Here is a 14,894-nt window from a genome sequence, read left to right as displayed (position 1 = left end):
CTAATCTGTTTTTTTGCACTGCCTTAGGGCTGGCAAAGGTAGCCCCTTGAACTGCCACCTTCTCCTTCCCTGCGGGTATGGTTGATATATATAAAATACGGAAGATACTTGGGTGCTTCCCCAAGGTTGGAGAGGATTTTAGCAGCATGAGGTGGACTTTCACCTGCGGGACGCGTCCCCAGCACAGGCACTGGCGAGACACTGAAAAACACCAGCCACTTCCTCGTATCCTCCCGCCGGGGACAGCCGTGCCGGGCCTGACTCAGCCTGGCCACCCCTGAGTCACCTCCCTGTGCCCTGCAATTAGAGGTGGCCAGAGGACCACACGGGCGCCTGCCGTTCCTGCTGCCTTCGTAAGGGCCAAGACACACAGTGCGGACACCGCCGCCGCTGCGCCAGGGAAAAAGGCTTTCCAAGGACACCGGGCACATGGTGGCCGAGCTTAAAAAAAAAAGCTTGGAAGTCGCCTCCATGTGACAGCCCTGAAATAGGGGCTTCCGACAGCACACGTGTGGGGCAGGTGGGACTACAGCCCTGCTGGCCGAGGACCATCAGGGCATCATCGAGCCAAGACACAGAGACAGCAAGGCGTCAATTAGAAAGGTTTTATTAGAAAAGTAAAAAAAAAAACAACAACCAACACAATTGCATAGGAAGTTTCGCACTTGAACATCAAGTGTACTAGTGTAAACTGTAATCAACGGGAGCGCAGGCTGCCCAGGGGGTCCCCGAGGGATCCTGCCCTCGGTCCCAGCGTCGCCGCGCGCCCCCTCTCCTGCCGGGGCTGGGGGTGCCTCCCAGCAGTGTTTTAGTTTGTGATCGAAGACATGACAGGAATTCAGACCCCCGCCCCGGTAATCCCGGCTCCTGCCTTTCCCGGGAGTCTGAACGTAGCTGCCCAGATGTCAGTAGTGGAGTTTTGTCTCGGATCCAGACTCGGTTCGATCAGACATTTAGCTTAGCCATCACTCACTCCCACGCACACGCCCTCCCCCCAAACCCCATCGATTACAACCGTCGTTAACAAGAGGAAAAGGAGTCACCAGGCAAGGGCAGGGAGAGGGGCTGCTCCCAGCAGCCCGGCTGCCAGGGCAGGGAGCGCAGACAGGCGCCGCAATCACACCATCCTACAATCATCAGCAGTGTAACGCTAGCACAGCCCGGCCCCCGCCGCTGCCGCCCTCCGGGGTCGCACCCGCCTGGCGGGGCGGCTCCGCGCGCGCACCGGGGACACCCCAGCGTGGGCGGCGCGGCGGGGACCTCCGCCTGCCCAAACTACTTCCACCTAGAGCCCTACTCCAGCCTAACCTAAACTATAGTGGCTGCCGAGAGCCGCCACACTAACAGCTCAGGGTTTTTTTTCCATTTTTCTTTTTTTTTTTCCCTCCTTCCTTGCTAGCTCCTCCAAAAGCACTTGGGTGAGCCGTTCCTCCAGGCGGGCGCGCTGCGGCCGGCCCCCTAGCACTCCTCGATGAGCAGCTGCTCGGAGCTGTACAGCTTCTTCTTGATGACCCTGAAGCCCGTGCCCAGCTTCAGCGACTGGCTGAAGCCCGGCGTGAATGCAGGCCCCGAGGCAAAGAGTCCCTGGATCTTGGGCCAGAGGCGGGAGTCCAGCCGGAGCACGAGGGTGAGCTGGAAGGTGGGCACCACGGCAGGGTCCACGGCGATGTGCCCCACGTCGTGGCAGGCCTTGCCGTGCTCCACGCAGAGGTCGAGCAGGGCCCCGCGCAGCCCGCAGGGCTCGCTGCAGGCCAGGCGCAGCAGCTCCGTCCGCACCTGCGCCACGAGCTGCTCCGGCATGAGGAGCCGGGAGCACCGCTTGGGGCCCAGCGGGGCCTTGCCCAGCGTGGCCTGCACCACGTCCATCAGGTTGGCGCACAGCAGCTCATCCTCGGGGTCGTGCAGCAGGTCCAGGTCCGGCAGGGAGGCCTCATCAGCATACTCAGGGTCTGCAGAGGAGCAGGGAGGCAGGTCAGCACCAGGCAGGGACAAGGAGGGGGGATGGGGTCCTGCTTCTAGCCTTTCCCAGGGGACGCTCAGGGCACGCTGACCCCCGGGGCTGGGGGCACCTGATGGTCACATAGGGCCTTTTGGCAGCCCCCACTGTGCTGCGGTAGGGCAACGCTGGGCAGTGGGGGGACCCCCACCCGCTGGTGGGGACCTCCTCATCCATGGGGGACCCTGGGGGGAACCCCACCATCCATGGGGGACCTCCTCCGGGACACATATCCCTCAGGAGGAGCCCACCATCCATGGGGGACCTCCTCCAGGAGGCGCATCCCTCAGGGGGACCCCACCATCCATGGGGGACCTCCTCTGGGACACACCCCTTAGGCAGACCCCATTGGGGACCTTCCCCGGGACCACTCCGGCCCCCGCTCACCTCCCTCCGAGCCGGAGGCGCTGCCCAGCGACTCGCAGTCCGAGGTCTCCAGGCGGCCCCGCTCGCCGCCCGCCAGCCGCTCCCAGAGCCCCGGCATGGCGCCGCGCCTCGCCTCGCCCCGCACAGTCGTGCCCCCCAGCCCCTCCGCCCCTCCCTTATATAGAGGCGGCGCGGGAGGCCCCGCCCCCCCTCGGCGGCGCCCGCCAATGGCAGCGCGGGGCACGTCCGCGGCATCTCTCCTGCCCGGTGACAGCGGGAGGCCCCGCCCCCCGCTCCCCCCTCGCCCCCCCCGGCGCGGCCGCGCAAGCGGCGCCGCGGTTGCATCAGGGGGGGCGCGGAGCGGCGGGGGGCAGCGGGACACGCACGCAGGCGCTCGGGAGCACCGGCGCAGAGCTTGGCACGCTGCTTTTAACAAAACCCGGCTCGCGGGTTGTTGCCCCCCCCTTTTTTTTTTGCCTTTTTTTGCTTTCTTTTTTTTTTTGCTTTTTTTGCTTTTTTGCTTTTTTTTTCCTTTTTGATTTTTTCTTTTTTTCTTTTTTTTGCTATTTTTGCTTTTCTGCTTTTTGCTTTTTTTTTTTGCTTTTTTTGCTTTTTGGGGGTCTTTTTGCTTTTTTTTGCTTTTTTTTTCTGCCTTTTTCCCCCCTTCCCCCCCCCCCAATTTTTTTGCACACACATCGGCTGGGTGCGGGGCCGGTTGCAAGGGCTGAAATAGGTGCGCTCGCAGGAGCAAAGAGGTGGCGTTAGGGTCAAAACCTTGGGGGGGGGGGTGGAAAAAATGTCAAAGAAGCAAAAAAAAGAGGTAGAGGATGGCAGGGAGCGCCGAAAACGCGCCCGGGTTAAACCCCGGTGATCCGAAGCCACATCGGGTGCGAACGCACCCCGCTCTTGGGCCTCACACGGAGGGGAGCAAACGGCCTCGGGGCCGCAACCCATTTGACACCAAACTTTGGTTTTCTATCCCCAAAACACAATAATGGGATAATTTCCACAGTGGCACTCGGGTCTGGTTTTGGGGGGACGGGACGTGGCCCGTTTTCCAGCTCCTTTGCCTTCCTGAGCTGGGGCAGCTGCTTTGGGAGGAGAAAGCACGGTTTCGGGCGCTGCGAGAGCCGTGCTGAGCTCAGCACTTTCGCAAGGCAGCGGCGAGGAGGAGGAAGAGGAGGAGGAGGAGGAGGAGGAGGGGGGCTCGCTCCGGCACCGCTCGCGGCCTGGCTCTGCGTGCCGTGTCCCCCGCTGGGTCCATCCCGGGGCTTTCCCTGCCGCCTCCCTCCCTGGTGCAAAACCCAAAATCCCACGGCTTGACGCGAGCATGGAAATTTTTCTTTCTTTTTTTTTTTCTTTTTATTTTTTTTATTGCCTTGGGGGCCGGGCCGCGGGGAAGAGGGAGGGGAGCTGGGCTCGCGCGCCGGTACATCGCGTCCTGCGGGCGCCCACAGGAAAAACAGCCTTGAAGGAGCCTCTTTGTTCGGGGATTTATTTATTTATTTTATTAATTTTTTATTTCTCCCCGGCCCGGGCGCAGCTCGCGGGCTCCCTGCCCCCTGCCCCGGCGCCTCGGGAATTCCCGCCGGCCGGGGAAGAGCCGCGCTGGGAGGCCGCCGGTGTCTCGCTTGCCGTCGCCCTCCCGTTTCTCGCCGCCCGACCCGAAGCGCGTACGGAGGGCGGCGGGGAGCAGCCAACAACGTGTTTTTCGCCGTCGCGGGGCCGAACACAGCGAACTCCTCGCTTCCTCCCGGCGAACACGGCGCGCACGTGTCTGTTTTGGAGCCGCGCACGCACGCAAACAAGCCATGTAGGGCAGGGAGCCGGGGCGGCTGCCAGCCCCGCGCGCCGCTCGGGAACGGCTCCGAAACCCTATTTGTTTTAAACCCTTTTTTTTTTTTGGTATCCAGTTACGCTGATTGCAGCACGTATGGTTGGCGGCAGTAGGTGCGCGGCTCCGTTTCTAACCCAGACGACGTTCTCCTGATACGTAGGTATTTTTGGCGGGTTTGGCCAAGGTACGTTTAGGTGGCTGCAGTAAGCAGGGTTAAAAATAGACGGTTTAAAACAAACAAGCTCAAAACTGAAATAGGCCTTTCTCTTCAAAATAACCCCGTCCCAAATTAAGTTTTAATATAGAAAGCCATCACTTCCCGTTTAAATTGTTGATAGCCAAGGACCCAGTTACTGCTAAAGCCGTACCCAAGGTCCGGCTGGGCCAGCAGCAGGCATAAATCCAGCGCGGGGGATGAGATTATCCGAGCGGCGCAAGCAGGGAGGCAGCGCGGCATACGTAGCAGCCGACACGTAGCGTCAGGTGAAAACCATCTCTAAATGGTTTCAGGGTCATCTCAGCCCATCGCTTTGGATAATGCCAAGCTGACCCTGGTACTGGAACTAATTTATATACTGAAATCAACAGAAAACCTATTTGGATGCTTTTCCCCCTTAGTTTTAGTTAACGCAGATTGCTGGCTGCACAGTTAAAAGGAATGTGCAAGATTCAACTGAATCTCGGTTTCAGTCCAGATGTGGCAGGGCTGAAATTATGAATTAAAAAAAAAAAAATCTGGTAAATAAGGAACGAGTCAGTTGCCACTGTTTAAGATAATGAAAACGGAAAAATTAGGCATCTGGATTAATAAGTTGTACAATTGCTTAAATATAGTATAGAGCCTATCCCCCTGCTGGTTAGCAAAAATGTAGCATTAAGGCTATAATAAATGGAAAATTAACATGTTGAAATGGTTATGCCAGAAAATGGAAATCCAGTTCCCCTTAAGAACAGAGCTGAAGTGCAAAAGAAAAACAAGATGATGAAAACGGATGGATTTAAATAAGGGGTTTCTGCTTGTAGAGTTAAACCAGGATTAAGATCTGATTTAAATGAATCCACTCTGAGCATAAAGCAAGTGTGGTTTGGTTTCTTTTGGAGGATTTTTTTAAAATTGAATTTAAGTTTGCCATTGTAACAGCAGAGGTGCCTCTGAGCTTCATAGAACCCCACATTGCCTAATAAACGATTGTTCCTTTCTTCAGACCCCCTGCACCAAGCTTTGGAAAGATAAAATAATTCTGCCTTTGAAACCGTTTATTATCACAGAACAATCTAGTATATAATAAAGGGGAAAAGAGTGTCAGGGTATTAAAGTTACAGCATCTGCATTAAAGAGCAGGCTCCCACCAGTACTCTCAGTGCAGACAAAAGAGAAACAGCAGTGAAGATAAAACAGCTTCAGCAGCACAGGGAGATACCACCGGGGAAAGCGTCTCCGCTTGCCCCTTCCGAACTGACCAAGGACAGTTTTCCTCCTATTCATTTGCAAAAACAACGGCTAGGACTGAGGAGCGTTTTTGGCAGCGCTTCGTACTTCTGCCCTACAGAGGCAAAGACGCGCACGTCCCAGCCAACAGATCACCCGGCCCTGCAAACCTGCCCGCTCCTCTAGGAGGTCTCCCGAAAGGTCACGCTAAGTTACTGGCTTGCCTTTCCCCACCCCAACCCTTGCCCCAACTTTAAGTCTTCCCTTCCCTGCAAACGGTCGGCTAATTCTCCAACTTCTTTAAAACTGATCCTATCCTGCAAGTTACAGAAGCTGAGTCCTGCCAGATTGTTACGCTGCAGAAGACTCAAAAGATTTCTGTAATTTCAATTTACTGGCAGCTGTAAGGGGGATCCCCACTGTAAACTTAAAAGAAAAGCCCAGTCCCCTTGATGCAGCTGTGAGCATCCAGACAAATGGCCGCGCATTTGGAAATCAGGCCAGAGAGTGCCTTTCTTCTTCTCTCTGACAGCAGCGATCCAGACGTGTTCAGCCCGAGGAGGGAGTGAATCCCAGGAGCTGCTCTATTGGCTTGTACCTCCACTCATCTGCCTCCAGCTCTTCCACCAGACCGGCTAGTTTTTCCATCCGTGCAACTTGTTGATCTGCAAGAAGTTCAAAGGTAACCGTGGTTTGCAATGACATGGCAAGTAAACCTTTCAATTAGACTCAAATTCTCACCTTGTCAATGGGGAATAGAGAGTAGAATAAGCCCCACCAAACTAATCTGACTACGATACCCTGTGCAAATGGTGAGAAGTCCTCACCAGATCATGCGAGAAAGCAGGGGACAGGGACAGACTCTTCTGCCTTGTCCGATGCCGAATGCGTGTTTACCCATCCCTGCCCACGCCATGTAAATTCAAGCTGTAACAGGGGAACACAAGGCCGATTAGCATAAGGCAATGAAAACACAACGACGTTCATTTCTTTAGCATAAATATTTTCAGCCAGTTTTGTGCCTCAACACTTCTGGTGCAAAAGAGCAGACAAGTTTAGAGAATGCCTGGTCTGCACAGAGCCCACGGTAGAGCTGGGTGCAGCGTGAGGAACTCCTCGTTTCAATGTCCAACCTTTGAGAAGGACCTGGGTGATAGCAGTAGAAATGTGCTGCAATCAGACCATGCTGATGACACAGATGTCACGGAGGAGAGACGTGCTGCCTCCCTGGGGTTCCCCAAGACAACTTGTTGCTCTCGGCTTTATTTAAAACTGGTTATGCTTTTGGCACCAGGACCACATGTTTGATTAAACTGGCTGAGGTGGTGCAGAGATCAGTACAGCCCTTTTTCCTCTTGACTCCATCGAAGGCTTAATAGTTTAGCAAACTGCTGGGAAAATGGCCCAGCACTAGCTGACTTACCAGCAAAAGGCACAACATAAAATGCACATTATCTATGCTTACTGCAGCAGCAGAGGATGGGTGCTTTTAAGAAGAGGGAGTGTTCTCACACCATCTCCTGCAACTAGGTACTTCTGGGAAGGCTCAAACAAGCAAACAAACAAAAAAATGATGACCTTGAGCTTATTTTAAGCCTTCCCCCTTTCTTACAGGGTGGTAATCAGTGCTCCACAAACCAGTTTCCAAAGCTGCTGCTCATTAGGATGCCAGTCTGTGCCGCAGCCTCTGGTAGTTACAGCCGCAGCAGCACTGCAACTGTGGAAACAAGGGCTCTGAAGTTCAGCTTTGCTTTCCAGTTCAGAAATACAAGATCCTGGCTACAGTGTAATGAGGGCCTTGCAAGCTGTTGCACACCCTGAGACCTCCCATGGGGAACCTGCGGTGGTGAAGGACAGCAAAAATCTCAAGTTTAAGACAACACTTGGAAATGCCCGTTCTAGTTGACAAGGGGTGGAGACCAGAAAGGATGTGACCCTCAAACACATGCGGTTTTGCGCTGAGCTGCAGCTCTGCCCAGCATCTTGAGAAAAAAAGCTGCTGTGCAATCAAGCCCATCATTCGGTTATAGACACCTGGGCCACAGGCAGAGATCTGAGGAGGGAAGCAAAAGTCTGAACTGTATGTAAGGCTCTTTCTGGGGCAGGTACACGGTGGAGTCAGTCCTGTCACACCACGCCAGACACTTTTGTGCAGAGAGGTGGTGCTTCCATTTCCAAAACACCTTTGGAAGCCTTATTTGACCCTGCCGGTGTCATGAGGGCTCAGCAGAGAAACAAAGGTAAAATCAAGTGACTTGCCCAAGGCCAAAGAGACAGTCAGTGCTGGGCCGAGAGCAGAACGTGGGCGTTTCCTGCCCATAACCTCCTCTTCTGGCCTCACCTCTTGTGAAGGCAGCACAGCACCGAGCAATGGAAAAACAAGCTTAGAAAGGCACAGCCTGTTCCCGCCCCTCTGTGTGGGTTCCCTTCGCTTTGCATAGGGCTTGCAACAGGACTCGGGTGATAGTCTGACTTAGCGCTAATTCACAGACTTAAAAGGCCACTCTGCTTTTTTGTGGTTGGGGCCCTAGAACATGTCGGCCTTTTCTCTGTGCTCCCCTGCGTCTTCCCTGATCAACATGCACTTGCAGTATATAATGCTCGAGCGCTTACCGTGTTTCACTTGCTTTAATGTAGACGCAACCTGATAGCTGAAGACGGATTCACAGAGGAATCTTTCTGAGCCATCTGTAAACAGAAAAAGGGAGGTGGTTTAATCTGTCCTAAGAGTTTTATGATTTAGCAGTCTTAACTACGTGCTGTGGACCTTCTGTTCTTATGTCTGAGGTGTGGGTTTCCCCATCGGTCTAGTTCAGATACTTTCTCCCGTGCTGGGAACGTGCAGCCCTTCGGTCCCTAGGCCGTGGGGCCCTGCATCCGAGTCCCGGCCGGGGCTTTGGCTGGCTCCCAGCGCCGCAGACGGCTGCGCTGCCTGGGAGCTGTCATTTCTGAGAACGGCTCTTCAGTAGGTAGGAAGTGATGGGTGCCACAGCACGCCGAGAGAAAGTCTGGTCCGCCGGCCCACGCTTCCTTCCTGAAGAGCACTCATTTGAATAGTCTAGAGCAAGGGCAAAAGGGCTGAGGCAAGGGAAGTGATGCTCCTGCCCTGGGAAACCTCGTACCCGGGTCTTCTGCGGCTGGGAGCAGAGGAGAGCACGGGCGGGAGGTAACACTGCTCCCCAGGAAGTGCCAGCACGGAGAGCTGAGCGAAGGGACCCGCTCACGGACGAGAGGACAGCTGTGGCATCGCAGTTGGGCAAGGCCTGCAAGGACAGGACAGGACAGGACAGCCTGGCAAGGGCAGCCCTCCTCAGCCACACGCTGCGATGCGCCGGCAGCTCCGCTCACGTGAAGCGGCCCTGGCACGGAGACCGCACGAGCTTTGGGAGCGCCGCGGCTCCAGGCCCTGGCCACGGCCACCTGCGAAGCTCTGCTGGGTTTGCAGCAGCTGCTGCACCCGAGCATGTAGCTGCGTCAGTGACGCTTGCGGCCCAAGAGGACGTGCAAAAGGTGCTCTGCGAAAAAAGCTCAAAGTTCCCCCTTCGCTTCTAAAAATAACACTTAAAAAGCCAACGACTGAAGCTTGCACATAACAAGTGCCAGCAGCTTAACCCTTCCAGGCACAGAGGGCTTCGACATCTCCTCGCTGGAATCAAACTGCATTGGCTTTTGAAGAGAAAACAGAACCACTGCAGTTTCAACAAAGTTCCCCAAATTCTGCAGTGCAACCGCAGGGCCAGGAGCTGCACCAGCCCCGGAGCCTGCCCTGGCGGAGGGAGGGAAACCACCCCCGAACAGGGTGATTTTCCACAACCGGGGAAAATCCTCCCTGCGGCGAATGACTGCTTGGGAGGGGAGCTGTGCCCGCTCGTGCCCAGCCTGGCAGGCGGCTTTGCACAAACGCCCTGCTGCAGGTAGCCAAAATCCCTGTGTGTGGCTGCACCGGGGGGGGAACAGTCTCTCTAGCTAATCTCCTAGCAGGGGCAGTGACAGTGACACATCTCGCGTGGTGGCCAGCGGCAAACGGTGCTAGAAAGACCCAGCTGGCACGGCAGGACGTGACCGCGGGCTGCCGGCAGAGCCGTGTGGAAGGCGATTCTCGCACGCTGGACGGACGCTGACCGTAGCCGAGTCACTCGAGCCTTCGCCTCTCTGGGGTACGTGAGTGATCATGCTCTGCCACCGCATTTTTTAAATTTGCTTGAATAATTTGTAGAGACTGGCACAGAGGTTTTGCTTGCAGTAAGGCTGCAAATCCACAAATACTAAGGCATACTCCCCTCTGTCAATCAATTTTAGTCCATTTTAAATAGAAGGTAAACTAAGCAGAAGCCAGCTAATATTACAACAATCTCTGATTCCCTCAGGACTCAGATATTTGTGTCCTTGTGATGCTTTATGATTCCCACACACTTAGACCATACCCTGCATAAGGAATTTCGAGTAATTTGTATCTTACAACCTAAATCAGTAATTGATCACACAACTATCTCAGAAATAGAGCAATCTGAAATACACACCTAATGGTGTGCCAAATACTAATGTGGTTTATGCTACTTTTTTTCTCCAAAACTCCCCAGGGGTTTATTAAAAAAAAAAGTGAGATAGTTAAAATATGAATTAAAAAAAAAACCAACAGTCTGTTAGCAGGGGGTTTTTGAAGAGGAAACCAGTATGCAGCTAGCCCACTCTTAACTGCCTGAGGAAAGAATGGGTGTATCACCTTTATCTCAGAAATTAAAAAGCTAACCTAAAGCTTCCTGCGACAGGGAGGGAGTTAAACTGTTGCTGCCACCCAAGACAAGTGAACTGCCATTTTACTGGCAAGCAGGTCAGTCCGGAGCAAAATCAAATAAATGCTGTGAAGATGAGGAAGAGAAGCAATTTCAAAGACTACTGGTAGTAACAGATCCTGGCACTGGGTCTGGACAATAGGGAATAATCAGAGTTTCACCATGACCAGAATATCCTCTTGCAAACGACTGAAATACTACACTAATGCTGCACTGTGCTGTTTCCGAACCTAACGAATACTGCTTGAACGCTCTCGTTACCAGTGTGGGAGACAACTGCATTCCCTCTCCTCTGACACCCCATTCACCTTCAGCCGGGCCACCTAGCCTAAATGGTCCTCGTGAGGAACAGTTGCCTGTCTACTTGGTAACATGAAGTGCTTCATTATTTTAATTTGTTTTGAGGGCTCATTAAGTTCCGTGAACAAGTCTTTAGTCATAATTACTTCAATAGACTGGCATATGGACTCTAATGTATAATAAAAACCTTCATTGCAACAGCGTGATCAGTACGCAGCTGCCCTGTGCTGTGAGGTCATGTTCATATCTAATCTTTCTGGTCACACATATCTACTCTAACAGTTATTTCTGAGCTGCAGGGCCATGGTCAACTGATGCATGTCTCACTGCACAGCCGTGCACCGGCCCCAGCCATCCGAATGAACTCTGGGCTTCAACAGCCAAACGCGTGGCCTGGTAACGCAGGAAGTTCAAGGCGAGCAGACAGACCCTGGCTTAACATGTCATCTGGACGGCCTTTCCTTCCTCCCTCACGCAGACCACGCAGATTCACACAGAGGTAACCTTGCTGAGACGGGAACGTGCAGCCTCAACGCGTTTGGGTCTCATCGTCCGAGCCCCGTCCTCCTTCGGGCAACCCTGACCACGCAGGTGACGTGGCCAGGGTACCCGAAGGTGAGACGCTGCGCTGGCTGGGGGTCCTGGCACTCTCCAGGTAACCCTACGAGTCAGCCGTGGGCAGAGGACAACCAGCTCTGGAGGGGAGCTTCTCTTAGGCATCAGCAAAGCTCAGTCTGAGTTTCTCCCTAGAGAAACGCCCCTGACAGGAGTGACCTCAAGAGGGGAACGTGCTCAGCCTGGAAAATTAAAAGAGAGGGCTAGTCCTCATTTGCTGCTGCGTTTGTGCCGCGGGGCCAGACAGCAAGAACTGCCTGCAAGCAAACTTGCCCTCAAGAGCCTTTATCTCTGAGAGAGCCCTTTGTGCCGCTCTCAGAGACCTTGGCAGCAAGGTCTAATTCGGGCTGAGGGCACAGCAAGCCTGTCAGTTCCTGGCTAGCAGAGATATAAGCTGTCTTCTGTATGAGCCCAGGCAAATTCAACCCCGGAACATGTTCTGCTAAGAAAAATACCCCTGTCTCAGCTAGCTTTACGGTAAATCCAGCCCGACATCAGAGGATTAGCTAACAATGAGCAATTAACAGTGACATGTTCCCTTTCAGGTAAAACATATCGCTTCCTCGTCTGAAGTGTTGCATGGATCTAAAAACCATGTGACTGCAAGAAAAGTCACTTCCTTGTGAGTAACCGGAGGGAGGGAGAGCTGGGGCTGCAAGTCAGGCCATGGGAAAAGTCACTCTGACCTACCCTAGCCCTACTGTTTCCTTCTTCCCTCCAGCTTTTGCCGGGTACAGTCTGAAATGGCACCAGGGTCCCAAGCCTGGCAATGCTCTCGGTGCAACAGGAAGAGCGGGGAAGGGGGCTAGAAGTCAGCCAGAGCAATCACCTTCCAGCATCTCTCCAGCTCCTTTGGGGTACGTGAAGAGGGCTTTTCGGGGTGGCGCCAGGTCCGAGACGCTAAACCCCGATCCCGTAACAGAGCTGCCGCTGACTCCGCCAGCTGAGGAGGATGAAGAAGAAGCTGCCATTTCACTCCGTCCTAGCCTGAAACAATGAAAAGGAAGGAAAGCGGAGTCAGGAAGTGCATCTTGGCAGTGAAGCTCCTTACTTCTGGGCCTGGGTGTCAAGTGGACTCATGCTTATCAGTACGAATGAGGTTACAGAGTCTCACCCCACATCCCTGTCTCAAATACATTGCGTGGGTGGTGACGTCCTCCAGAGCCCGGAGCAAGGGCCCAGGTGCAGGGAGGGCACCTCTGCCGAGCCCGGGGATCTGCACACATCCGCTCCAGCAGCTGAGCTGGAGCTTCCCAAAGCATTGCTCACAGAGGGACATTAAAGGAGAGGGCACGAAGCCAGACACCACGTACGTATTTCACAGCAGACAAAGACAGAGTTCAGAAGGGGCCAAAAAGAAAGGCTGCCCCCCCCCCCCCCGCTCTGACACCCTGCAGCCTCAGGAGCGCCGGCGGTTGAAGGCTGCCCCACACGCTTGGGAGACGCCGAGCTGGGAGCACTGCCGAGGCCTCCCTGGGCGCTGGGGTTGGGTGCAGTTAGCTGTCGCACCACGCGGTGGCACCCAGAAACTGAAGGTAACCCATGCTCTGACCCTTGGACAAGGGGGCCTGGGAATTTAGCAGGATGATTGGAGTGCATAAAAATAACCTGGCACAGGTCACTGACCTGAATTCTCTGGCCTTCAGCTGCTTGGCTCTTTTCCCACTCCCTACAGACGCACACAGACTTTTTTTGCCTTGTTTCCAGGGGCATGAGCACGGAAAAAGTCCTGCTCCCTCATAAAACCTGGAAACCCGCAGGACTGCCAGTTCCAATGCCATTTCCTATACAAAGCAACACCCAGTCACATTTGCAGCAACTGATCTGTGTGTTGCTCCAGATGCACTTTTGCTTTTAGAATACTGCATTTGACCTAAAACAGCAACAGCTGAGCATCTATCTCCTAGTCTGGTCATATCTTGCATATCCTTTTCTCAGCCTGATTTTAAGAGGTATTGTCTGTATCCTTTTGTCATGAGAGAGTGCTTAAAACCTGTCAAATACTTACCTGATAGTAAAAAAAGCTATCACTTGGCATTTACAAGTGAGTGTTTGCTACTCCTGCAAACCACTTACAAACACTTCCCACTTAGCCTACCTATTTAACACATTACTGCAGACTCTTTAGGCTATGCAGACAGTGGCTTTGGATAGCACTCAAGGATTTAGTGGAGAAAATGTTTTTTAAAAGCTTGTCATAGTAAGCTCAGGGTTGTTTTGTTTACTGTGTATAGCACGAAACAGCACAGCAGCTCGCTGTGAGGCACGCAGGAGACAGAAGGTTTGCAGACTGTGTAGAAGTATGCATGGATAAAAGAAGCCTTTCCCAGGGCTTTGATACGTCCAGCGACACGTTCCGCAGCAAAGCTGGTGTTTTGCTGAAAACGTATTTACACCCTTCTGGGCAATGTACAGGATCCAAGGGGTTGGATGCATGCTGTTTTTCACAGGGAGTGGTTGGCTGGGTGAGTGACACTGTTAAATGAAACCATCGTGTACTCCCTAGCAGGATCCTGGGTGTTTGCTCCAGGGTCGGATTAAGTATCCGAGTTATCCCTGTGGCATGTTTTCTTGGTGCCTGGAAGCAGCAAGCTTTTCCTTATATAAAGGACATATTTTGTGGTAGGTTTCCTTCCCTCTCCCCCCTCCCTTTTTTTTGTCCTCTCAGGAGCCTAGCAGGAGAGCAGCTCTGGATAAAGATCACAGAGCGAAGATATAATCTGCCACAAACCAAAAGGATTAAAGCCTCAGAACTCTGCAAAACCCTTTCCAGTTGCTTAATCAGGGGAATCGGTTTCCGAGCGGGCCTGGCCGATGCCAAGAGGCCTGCAGAGGTGGTGCGAGAGACCAAGCGGCGGCAGCAGGCACTGCGCCAGGCGGAGGGGGGAAGCGCCCAGGACGCCTCGGATTTGGCCAGTGCCCCTCGGCAGGCCGAGCGAGGAGGGGGAAACCGCGCTCTGCTGGGCTGGTGTGAAAGAAGGAGACGGAGCCGCTGTGCATTGGGAAGGCGGAGGCAGGAGGAAGACAAAGGAGGGCAGGAAGAGAGGGGCAAAGCGGACGAGGGCCAGACGGGAAGAAGGCAGCGAGGGGGGGGAGGGCGGGCGGCTCTGGGGCCCTGCCTGCCCCCGCCGCCCCGGGACAGCGCCGCCTGCCAGGCCGGGCAGCGCGGCCCAGGCCTGGGGCACGGCGCCATCATCGCCGCCAACGGCCGTGGGGGGTGGGGGTGCTGCCGGCCCTGCGCATGCGCAGCAGCTCCTCTTGCCCACACTGCCGCTGGGGGGCAGCAGCCTCGGTGGCGCCAGTGCGCCTGCGCCGCCCTTGACGCTGCGCATGCGCCCTCGCCGCCCGGCGCCCCGGCTTCCTCTCTGCCCTCCCCCGTCTCTTCGCGCCATGGCCCCTCCCCGGCTTTCGTAGCGAGCTGCCTCCCGGTGAGTGACGCTCCCGGCGCTAGCGTGTTCCCCCCCCGCTGCCGTTCTCGTTCCCGTTCTGCCCCGCGGCGCGGCGGCCCCACCAGCCTCACCTGGGCGCCCGGACCGCTTGGCGCAGGCGGCGCGCGTG

The 14,894-nt window shown here is 54.7% G+C and overlaps 3 protein-coding genes and 2 long non-coding RNA genes across 8 annotated transcripts in view; 3 read left to right on the top strand and 2 right to left on the bottom strand.

Moving 5' to 3' along the window:
- Positions 1-591: 591 nt before the first annotated feature.
- DDIT4 (DNA damage inducible transcript 4) lies at positions 592-2,498 on the bottom strand. Its single transcript, XM_026073451.1, has 2 exons — positions 2,384-2,498; positions 592-1,949 (listed from the first exon to the last, which is right to left on the bottom strand). Exons 1-2 carry the CDS (start codon positions 2,478-2,480, stop codon positions 1,459-1,461), a joined length of 588 nt encoding a protein of 195 aa, XP_025929236.1. The 5' UTR covers positions 2,481-2,498; the 3' UTR covers positions 592-1,458.
- A 1,356-nt stretch (positions 2,499-3,854) lies between these two features.
- Positions 3,855-4,933, top strand: LOC112969793. The gene is made up of 2 exons (XR_003254801.1): positions 3,855-4,175; positions 4,276-4,933. It is a non-coding gene; the product is annotated as an uncharacterized LOC112969793 (long non-coding RNA).
- Positions 4,934-5,441: 508 nt separating this feature from the next.
- On the bottom strand, positions 5,442-14,888 carry ANAPC16 (anaphase promoting complex subunit 16). Its single transcript, XM_026073428.1, has 4 exons — positions 14,857-14,888; positions 12,166-12,323; positions 8,242-8,316; positions 5,442-6,293 (listed from the first exon to the last, which is right to left on the bottom strand). The coding sequence occupies exons 2-4, from the start codon at positions 12,305-12,307 to the stop codon at positions 6,178-6,180; spliced, it is 333 nt and encodes a 110-aa protein (XP_025929213.1). The 5' UTR covers positions 12,308-12,323; positions 14,857-14,888; the 3' UTR covers positions 5,442-6,177.
- Positions 8,324-12,159, top strand: LOC112969792. Of its 3 annotated transcripts, none has more exons than XR_003254800.1 (4): positions 8,324-9,785; positions 10,686-11,220; positions 11,882-11,958; positions 12,058-12,159. It is a non-coding gene; the product is annotated as an uncharacterized LOC112969792 (long non-coding RNA). The 3 variants fall into 3 exon arrangements; XR_003254799.1 differs by having other exon boundaries at positions 10,398-11,220; XR_003254798.1 differs by having other exon boundaries at positions 8,324-11,220.
- Positions 14,655-14,894, top strand: part of ASCC1 (activating signal cointegrator 1 complex subunit 1) — a 39,275-nt gene continuing 39,035 nt past the window's right edge. The window contains exon 1 of one of the 2 annotated variants that reach the window (XM_026073426.1): positions 14,655-14,764. The gene's annotated coding sequence lies outside the window, so the exon portion shown is untranslated. The remainder of the gene's footprint in view (positions 14,765-14,894) is intronic. The other variant, XR_003254797.1, reaches the window with a different exon arrangement.

The sequence above is a fragment of the Apteryx rowi genome, unplaced genomic scaffold (assembly GCF_003343035.1).
Source record: "Apteryx rowi isolate R43461 unplaced genomic scaffold, aptRow1 scaffold_369, whole genome shotgun sequence".
NCBI classification, from domain to species: Eukaryota; Metazoa; Chordata; class Aves; order Apterygiformes; family Apterygidae; genus Apteryx; species Apteryx rowi.
Note: the sequence above shows the minus strand (reverse complement) of the source record. Positions and strands in the feature narration are given on the sequence as shown.

What these genes read in the sequence shown, in the direction of transcription:
- DDIT4 (XM_026073451.1), bottom strand. Translation starts at nt 2,480, where the DNA reads ATGCCGGGGCTCTGGGAGCGGCTGGCGGGCGGCGAGCGGGGCCGCCTG. An exon ending in CGCCTCCGGCTCGGAGGGAG is followed by an intron (nt 1,950 to 2,383) that starts GTGAGCGGGGGC and finishes GCTCCTCTGCAG; the next exon opens with ACCCTGAGTATGCTGATGAG.
- ANAPC16 (XM_026073428.1), bottom strand. Translation starts at nt 12,307, where the DNA reads ATGGCAGCTTCTTCTTCATCCTCCTCAGCTGGCGGAGTCAGCGGCAGC. An exon ending in AGCTGGAGAGATGCTGGAAG is followed by an intron (nt 8,317 to 12,165) that starts GTGATTGCTCTG and finishes TTCTGTTTACAG; the next exon opens with ATGGCTCAGAAAGATTCCTC. An exon ending in ATTAAAGCAAGTGAAACACG is followed by an intron (nt 6,294 to 8,241) that starts GTAAGCGCTCGA and finishes AACTTCTTGCAG; the next exon opens with ATCAACAAGTTGCACGGATG.